Here is a 10,000-nt window from a genome sequence, read left to right on the forward strand (position 1 = left end):
GGTGAGTCGATTCAGAGTGGAGTTCCAGAGCGTTCATCATCATCACCACACCCAGTGGAAGAACCCTGGGGTTCCGTGCAGGTGAAAGCCTCTTAATGAGGCTGTTGTGGAACCTCTGAACCTTTGAGGTTTCCTTCAAAAGAGATGAATCACAGAATGCTAGATTTCGAGTGAAAGCAGGTCCTTAGTCGGCGCTTAAGACAGACAATAGGCAGGGTGAGGATGGGCGTGAGCGGTGGGTGTTTCCCCAGGAAAGAGGAAGTCGAGTGTCAGACACACAATGTGTGACAGTAAGATGGATGTGAGGTTTGTTTCATATGCTAACATCTCTTTCTGGATGTGAACGGAGTCGCTGAACACTGGGAAAAGGATTCTGAATGAAGCTGGAACATCTGCGCTAACTGTGACCTGAAGACGAGATGAACTGAGGATGATGAGGAGAGAGAGAGAAAGAGAGAGAGAGAGAGAGAGAGTCTGTAGGTTGAATTCAGATCTCAACGCTCTGCTGAATCAATAATAGGGATTTATTATAGCTGGGACTAATTATAACCAGAACACACACACACACGTCTCTGATCTCTCACTGAGCTTCAGGCTAACAAAATTACAACACCGATTATACACGACACTCAAACACACCTGACTGAAGAAAACTGCATCTGAACCAGAAAAATCACTTTATTTTATTTATTATTAATATTTAATTTCAGGACTCGAGTTATTTCAGAGCGGAAATATTCGAGGAGAAAAAAGCTCTAAACACGAGAATTAGCACTGAGTGACATGATAATATTGATACTGTGATTAATTATGTCATAAAAACATTTTTCTGACACATTCACGTTTTTTATGCTAGCTGTTAGCTCTCATGTCGGTTTAACTGCAGTTTCATGGACGATGAATGAAATATCAGGAAATATTCCGAGGTTTACGTCGTTGTGCTTTTATTGTGCCGGTTTAAAAACTCGTTTTCTAAATAACAAACAGCAAAACGTTGAGAGCGAACAAATGACGCTGATGTGAAATGATCAATTTTGTGTTTTTAAGGAACATAGAACATAAATTATTTTAAAAAGTCTTCCCCTCTTCTCTGTTCATTCTTTCTGTGTATTTGTCACAACGTCTTTGTCACAGCTTCATTTGTTTTTCTTTTTTTAAGATTTGAAGATTTTCCTTGGCTGAAAAATCATAAGATCTGGCAACAGCTATAAGGTGTGAGTGAAAGCAGATCCTTATTCAGATGTTTGTCTACACCAGAGTGTGATAAAGAGCCGCAATAACAAGAGAGAACACACACCAGGGTTCCAATTAAAGACACTATAAAAACATCTGAGGTTCCTCTGAGGTTCCTGAGATGGTTACAGAGCCGTGGAGGTAAAGGAAGTACGCAGAAAGCCAGTGAACAATACAGAACCTTCGTGTTTTGTTTCTGTTTCATGTGCTACATTTTAGAGAATCTTATCAAACTCAAGAATCAGTTGAAATCATCATCATCATCATCATCTGCTTGAGTACATCTTCTTGGCTAGTTCTTTCACCACAGTAAGCATGATCTAAACTTTACTGTAGGTATCATTTCTCAGCACCTCTGACTATTTTCACATCTAAAATCTGATAAGATACGATGGGATTTTTTTGTTCAGAAACCTACAGTGTTAATATGTAAATGATGATGATGAAGAAAAGATCTACTTTAATAACAAAGTTACAGCTGAAACACTTTATAACTAAAAAATCGTGTTCACATCCGTTTAAAAAACTGGATTATTATTTGACTCACCAGCCGGTTATAGATTTATTTCCTCAATAACAATCAGCTAATGGAAGGAGATCAGACGTCAGATTTCGACATGACGCGATTTTAAGGCAACAATTCGATATTTGATGAAACCCTCAAATCTGACACTATACTAAATATGACTTCCTCTTGGTTGCTGTTGTAGAAAGGACATTATTTATCAACATTTACATTATTTCCTGTCCAGTGTCCACCTAAATGAGGAAGAAGATTCTCTTCAGAGCCTGGCTCCTCTCAAGGTTTCTTCCTCAGATCATCTCACAGGGAGGTTTTTCCTCATCACCGTCACCTCAGGCTTCTCATTAGGGATAAAACTTTATCATTATATTTTCTCTTCTCTGTGTTTCTGTTCTTCTGTGAAACTGCTTTGAGAAGATGTCCACCGTTAAAAGCTCTATAATGAACTGAAATAGAATTGTTGCACAACAATGAGACACGAGACGATTTATCGAGACGTGAACAGCTTTGTAGCGTTAATTTGTGAATGATGATGATGATGAAGATGATGAGAGTAAGAACTAGGGATCAGTGTTACAGCTTAAATAATAGGGGTGGTGGTAGCTCAAGTGGTTAAGGCTCCAGAAGATCGCGGTTCAAGCCCCAGCACTGCCAAGCTGCCACCGCTGGGCTCTTGAGCAAGGCCCCCAACCCACCCTGCTCCAGGGGCACTGCACCCTGTGCTCTGACCCTGCGCTCTGACCCCAACCCTCAAAGATGGGATATGCAAAGAAAGAATTTCACTGTGCTGTAATGTGTATGTGACAAATAAAGGCTACTTAAATCACCTCGCTAGCCTGTTAAATTATTCATAAATAGTTTTTTTAAACCAGCGGTCACTTTTCGCTCATTATCGATTGCTTCATGTTTCTGACCGCGGCTACTCTTTTAGGTAACTTTTAGGTCATGTCAGGTGTGAGAACCATTACAGCGTGCTGGCGGTGACGGGGAGAGGGTGCGCAAACTTTTGCACACAAACTTTGAGTCGGAGTTAAAGTGGCAAAATCCGCCTACCTTTTGCTCGGGTCTTTGCTGCGCGAGGTCCCGGTGTGGTAGCTGTACAGTCCCGGACCCCAGGTCCCCGTTATCCCGCACACCAAACACACCAGCACCAGGAGTGTGTTCCGGGAACCGCACCGGTGAAGCGCGGACACCGAGCCTGCGGGACACGCGCCCATCACGGCGACGTCAAACACACACACACACACACACACACACACGAAACTAAACTGAAATCGCGTTAATTTTAAGCGCAGGCTGCTCAGGAGGAAAGACGTTTCTTTTTCTTCTTCTTCTTTTAAAAAAAAGATGTATAAATTAAGAGTTGCGCAAAGAGAGAGAGAGAGAGAGAGAGAGAGAGAGAACTAAAAAATGAGAAAAAATGTAGAAAGAATCAGCGAATCTGTCCCGAGATTCCTCCAGCAGAACGGAACGCGTTAACGTGTGAAAGTTCCTTCGGCTCCTTTAGCAGTTCCTTCACACTCCTCCTCACATCTTCAGCACTTTTGACAAGAGCAAACCCAACAGAGCAGCTTTATAGCGTCCCTCACAGTGTGTGTGTGTGTGTGTGTGTGTGTGTGTGTGTGTGGCTGGGCGTGTTTTTATGTCTTGGTGGGGACCGAATGGTACCGCTGCGATCCACAGAAATATGAGCTTGTGACTGTGAGAACATTTAGCTGGTCCCCACAAGGAAAAACTATCTCTTACATCAACAACAACAAAAAGTTAAAATAAATAAATAAATAGCTAAATAAATGAATAAATAAGTTAAATATTTCCTTTTGGTTTTTATGGATAAAGTTAGATTTATGTGTAGCATGGCATTAATTAGAGTCTTTAATTGTTGTATCAGTGCTAGGTCCTCATAAGTATAGCAAGAAAATTGTGTGTGTGTGTGTGTGTGTGTGCACCATTCTTCAGCCAACCCCATTCCTTCACACAGCTTCCTCTCTAATCTCTCTCTCACACACACACACACACACACACACACACACTGGCTTCGTCCCCAGACCTCACAACTCCCCCACTAGCACAATGTCAAATCACGACACCGCAAACCTGCTGCCATGGCCGTGATCCAAAATCTGCACGCGACTGCAATAAACTGCGTCAAAATAGCGTTGTGTGACATGGCAGTTATGTTAGTTGTACTAGTTGACTAGTTACAGAGCAATGGAAGTGACATTTAAACACAACCTGACCTTTTGGCATGATCGCTAATGGATGTGACGTCACAGGAAACGACATGAAATACATTTATAAACACACTGAGACGTGTATTTGCGTATTAATTGTGTATTTAATATCCTGTTCCCGTTGGATTACAGTTATAATTGTTTTATTCCTCTTATACTAATCATGCCAACTGTTACAGTTTTTACTGATTAAAGAACAACAGTTTTTTATTTTATAGTTACAGAAGGTCAAAGTTATAGCAGCTGTAAACAGTTGTTCCCTCTCCAGCTTCTCCTTAATGTCTCTCTCTCTTTCCAGCTTCTGACCGTTACAAAGTGCTGACACTGGAGACTCCTTCCCACACATGCTACATAAACATCGTCTTAAAGTAATCGTCCAGCTATTACTAATGAAACGCTAAGGTATATTGGAATGAATGTAAACCAGCGCTAGTGTCAAAGCCACTACAAAGAAAAATTTAATCGACTTCATTTTATCAAAAATAACGTTGATGAATTAATCTCATCCCAGTGTAGAATTCTGTACAATGTATTTCCTTGTTAAATATTCTGATTTAAACACAGATTATTACTACAAAAAGAAAAGAAAGGTTTGCTAGAAACACTGGACAAAAATGTTTTAAAGTAAACATTAAGGAAAAGCATTTTTTGTAGTTAAAGAAGGAAAAATTCATGCTTACGGATGTTTTCTCAGACTCCGGCAGGACGATCGGCTCTCGCCTGTTTGCTAGGATAAATTCGACTAAAACGAATCTGATTCCAACGATGACGTTAAGTCTAAAATACGGCCGTGTGGATTCCCGAGCCGATACACACGGCCGAGTGAAACATCCTGGTCTGACTTGGAGCTCTGACGGCTCGCGTTCGGTGGATAAGCGATACGGGTTTCCTTCCAAATTTAATCCGAGTGGTTATTTATAGACCTAAGTGGGCCGTTTAAACGATTTTGTGCTGTTAAGGCTAACAATTTAGGTTAGTGCACGTTCTCAAAGGAGCAGAGAAACGCAATCCGCTCGTCCGTCCACACTAAAGACCGTATGTAAAGAGACTCTGAATAGAAGAGATTAAATTCCACAAAACAAACAGTGACAGTGTTACGGATTTATAGCCGCTGAATGGCCCCCTATAAAGCACACCTGAGTCAATGAACCCTGATGATTAGGTGTTGAAACAAGTCATAAAATCGTTAATGGTTCTGGAGGAACGGGTGGGGTGGGGTGGGGGGGGGGGGCGTTCGACCTGTGAGAGAGCAGACGTCGGATTATTACTGCACCTGTGTGTGTGTGTGTGTGTGTGTGGAGGATTAAATCATTACTGTCTGAAGATTCTGTGTATAAATGAAAGATCTGCGGATCATGAAGGCTGTTTCATTGCATCATCACACAGCTGTGTGGAAGGTCGGAGAAGAAACTGGAAATGTGTCCTTTTTCCTGCTCGGGCTGTGAGGCTGTGAACTCGAGAGTCTTATTTAGAAAAGTGAGATGTGTTTTATCGGCTCTGTTGGGAAACACTTCAAATAATAATCTTATCTGATTGGCAGCTCAGTTTGGTGATGAGTTCAGGAACGTTCAGCTAAAATCTAAAATCTGTCAGTCTTTAAAGCTCTGGTTACATAAATACACATACATTATAATGCTTTTATAATGTATCTGTAGGATTAGGATTAGGATTAGAACATAAGGATTAGTTTACGGCTATTAATGAAGAACATGAGATTAAACACCTACTGCTTCATTTGTTGCTCTTTAAACATCGTAAACATTTTTTTTTTCAGAAGAAGTTACACCAATCATTCATGAGCAATGAGAGGTGAGGTGAATAAGATTGATGATCTCCTCATCATGGCACCTGTGTAAGGTGTAATTGTAAGGATTTGAGTGAGTTTGACCAAAAGGGCCAAATTGTGATGGCTAGACCACTGGATCAGAGCATCTCCAAAACTGCAGCTCTTGTGGGGTGTTCCCGGTCTGCAGTGGTCAGTATCTATCAAGAGTATCCTTTAAGTCCTTTAAGTTGTGAGGTGGGGCCCATGGAGGCCAATTTTCAGGACTTAAAGGATCTGCTGCTAACATCTTGGTGACAGATACCACAGCACACCTTCAGGGATCTAGTGGAGTCCATCATGCCTCGAGGGGTCAGAGTTATTTTGGCAGCAAAAAGGGGACCAACACAAAATTAGTCAGGTGGTCATAATGTTATGTCATCATTAACTAAAATTAGGGCAAATTTATGAACATTTCTAAAAGCTTGCTCTTTCTCACACTAGATAATGTATAGAAATGTGTGCGAACAGATAAAGAGGATCTGAGACAGGAGCCATGATGGTTTTATTTAGAAAACTAGAGTCCCTAGAGAACTATAGATGTTTTTAATACGCAGATCCACTCTGCTGTTATTTTACTAGATCCACGTCCAGGTATGAACAAGTTTCAAGGCCACAACGCATCATTTAAAGGGTAAGTTGAATTTTATTGTATATGCTCTTCACTCTGGCCTTCTTCCTCTAAATGAGGAGTCCTGCCTAAGGAGAGAGAGAGAGAGATGAGAAGTGTCTCTCTTGTGCCCAGTGAATAAAGTGTCCTGAAGGGTTTCTGAGCAAACACTCTGGAAAACCACATCACTGTGGTTCAACTCCAAGTTAAACACCTGCCCCTGCAGGCAGTCTGACCCGCTGAAGCTCCGTCTGTGCTCATGTGACCCTACTTTCTCTCTCTCTCTCTCTCTCTCTCTCTCTCTCTCTCTCTCCAGAGCTACAAATAAAACTTTAGTACTTCGTCTGCTGAGAAGAACAGCTAGATATCAGATATCAGCGCAGGGGAAAATCGAGATTTTATACATACAGACACAGATGTGTGGTGTATTTTAACGTATTTGTGTTGATCTTGTTTACCAGGTATGAACGGTTCGTCCCGGTCATGCTAGCATTCCTGGTTTTAGAAGCCATGATGTTACGTTGCTACTTCACAAAAATTAGTTTTTACATCAATGCTAAAGTACGACTCGTGTAAAATCTTTTCTGAGGTGATCTGGTTGTTCAAAATGATTCTTTTACATATAAATAAATAAATAAATAAATAAATAAATAAATAAATAAATAAAAGCTGCATGCTAGTTTGTTAAATTGTCCATCTCAGTCGTTAGCTAGCTGACGCATCCAGTCCATTAGCAGCTTAAACCACTCAGACATCGAAGGTATCGTGGATTCTTCTTCCTACGTTTTCCCAAGTTCCACTTGAAGGCATTCTAATCTCATCCCCCCGTGTGTCTTTGAGTGATTTCGTCCGTGCAACAAAATGAATAGAGCCATTGACTCGCGTCCGTCTGAGCGTAACAAAGTCGACCGCAAACTCTCGTGGCCAGGTAATAAAGGTGCAAGCGATCCTTAAACCTCACCCAGTGTCTCTGAGCCAGATGTTCCCAGTGTGGAAACTGCTTTAAAGAGCCGAAGAGGAGGAAGACAAGGAAGAGGAGGCGGAGGGCTGGAAGTGATGGGTGGATTATTTATTTTTAGGTGTAAATTGGTGCCAAGCTGTAACTGCAGCACTTTAGGGTTCGTGTAAATCCCTTCCTCGGGCGGCTAACAATAACCCAGGAGGAAAACACTCGTTCACGCTGAGCTCCATTTCACTCCTCATGTCCTCGTGCACCCGCTGCTCATTGTCTCGACAGAGTTCACTGCGGCTTTGTGCCTCCGTTTCATAAAACCCGCTATTATCCCCGCCTTTCCTATTGAGTTACAGCTAGCTTTTCTTTATAACCTCATAAGCTGCTTGTGTACACTCACATATTTGGCCCTGGTGACCTCCTCGGGGGCAGATTCTGCAGGGAGGGGGGGTCACTAGGGCACTCGTTAGGCACTTGCTGGCATGTATCCCCCGGTGTATGGATCAGTGTGGGGGGATTAGAGGAAACAGAGAGAGTTTGTACTGGAATAAAGCGCCTCCTCATCACTCCAGCATGTGCAGATTTGAGCGCAGTGCTGCTGAGTAAGATATATTAATGTGTTTTTTGTGACTTGCGGCTAACGGGAGCTAAGCTTTGTTTTATAATGAGACCTTCTGAATGAAACAGGTCACTCGTCTCGCCTCATTGCTGCTGGGTGGCGTCGAGTTTTCGGCTAAGATTTATCTCGCCGAAGCTAAACAATGACTAGTTCCTCTCGGACTTATTGAAAAGGAACCTTCAAAGTTAAATTGTTCCAGCAGCCTCAAAGTCGCAGTTCTAACTCGTTATGGTTTCCATAGTAACAGCTCATTCGCTGATACTACGGTGGACGCTCCACATAAACAGATTAAAAACACGTGTAAACGGATGTGATATGCGGACGTTTTGTGTAAGGAGTCTCCAGTTCTAGCGTTACCTTTCTGAAGTCTTCAAGACAGAGGAGTTTACGCGTCTTCGCGGTTTCTCTATAACTCATAACAAGCTGTGTTTATATTTTTGTCTAATTCACTTCAAAGGAGGAATAAAAAGAGGGTGTTGAGAGAATGACTGTTTATAGCTGCTATAATATTAAATGTGACTATAAATGGGTAATCAGTGTGACGTGTTGTTTTAAAATAGAAATTATAATTGTTGCTGTAAAAACAGTGACTGCAGAAACTCATCACACCACAGTAACAGCACCACATGAAGAGTTTTATTTCTTTACTTAGTAAACAGTTTCTTGCAGCAGCCATGTGGATCAGATCAGGCAGTGGAACAATATCTGTGAGGAAGGACCTCTGTGTAAATGGACAAAAGGTTCTGCAGGTGAACTTTAGCTGAAATAACTTCAGACTGGGCAACTCCTTCAGTCAGGAACGAAAGAAAGAAAAAGGAAAATGTTTTTTTTTCTCTTTCTCTGTTCGGTCAATAATTGATACTGATGTGAATTTTTCCACAGACTCCAAGCTCCGGAGCTCCTGTAGTCAGGAAATATATATCAAGTTCTATACGAACGTCCCGGGTTCCTCTGGAGACCGGCGGGTTATGTTTAAGCGAGCTGAAATCTGTCAAATTCAAGTACAAACATATGGCGATCACACATAAATTACAAACACTCTCACCGATTTAAAGCGCAACTCCAACAGCGGGTTGGGCTCCATAGCACGCACACACACACACACACACATACACGCACATACACACACACACACACACACACAATACGGCCCCGACCCATCGTACAGCTGACTGATGTTTCCTTTCTTTTCTGCAGGAAATGTGTTGCTGGAGAATCCTCCCTTCAGGGACAGAGAGAGAGAGAGAGAGGGCTGTGTACACGAGGAGGAGGTATATATATAAATATATGTACATATATATATATATATATATATATATATATATGTACATATATATATATATATATATATATATATATATGTATATAGATAGATAGATAGAGAGAGAGAGAGAGAGAGAGAGAGAGAGAGGGTCGGTGAAACACAATCTGCAGAAATAACGTTAAGACTGTAATTAAAAGAACACAAAGCATCCCCTCTGTTCCCCCAGACCTCTCTCTCTCTCTCTCTCTCTCTCTCTCATGATCTCTGAGGCCTCTCTGAAATGTCATGTGGAATCAAGCACACAGAGGACTTAATAAAGAGATCTGTCTTGAGAGATTAAAAATAGGCGAGGCTGGAAAGGCCTGAGTTCTGGCTCAAGTCCAGTGCATGAACCGCATCGAAGATTTGTGGCGCCACCAAATGGTCCACCCCTGTCAGTGCATCTGGACAAGATTTAAAGTTCACATAGAAAGTGATATTACCATAAACAAGGGAGTATGTAGAGCGATCAGGTATAGCATTATGACCAGTTCCAGATGAAGTAAATAAGACTGATGATCTCCTCATCATGGCACCTTTTAGTGGGTGGGATATATTAGGCAGCAAGTCAACATTTTGTCCTCAGTTAGATGCAGGAAAAATGGACAAGCGTAAGGATTTGAGTGAGTTTGACGAAGGGCCAAATTGTGATGGCTAGACCACTGGATCAGAGCATCTCCAAAACTGCAGCTGGTTCCTGGTCT

The 10,000-nt window shown here is 41.8% G+C and overlaps 1 protein-coding gene across 2 annotated transcripts in view; it reads right to left on the bottom strand.

The window, feature by feature from the left end:
* The window catches only part of emid1 (EMI domain containing 1), a 111,021-nt gene extending 107,677 nt beyond the window's left edge, over positions 1-3,344 (bottom strand). Inside the window, exon 1 of one of the 2 annotated variants that reach the window (XM_058375016.1) lies at positions 2,810-3,344. In XM_058375016.1, coding sequence (XP_058230999.1) covers positions 2,810-2,973 — 164 coding nt within the window. In that variant the 5' untranslated portion in view covers positions 2,974-3,344. The remainder of the gene's footprint in view (positions 1-2,809) is intronic. The other variant, XM_058375015.1, reaches the window with a different exon arrangement.
* Between the last annotated feature and the right edge of the window lie 6,656 nt (positions 3,345-10,000).

This window comes from Hemibagrus wyckioides, linkage group LG22, assembly GCF_019097595.1.
Source record: "Hemibagrus wyckioides isolate EC202008001 linkage group LG22, SWU_Hwy_1.0, whole genome shotgun sequence".
Lineage (NCBI taxonomy): Eukaryota > Metazoa > Chordata > Actinopteri > Siluriformes > Bagridae > Hemibagrus > Hemibagrus wyckioides.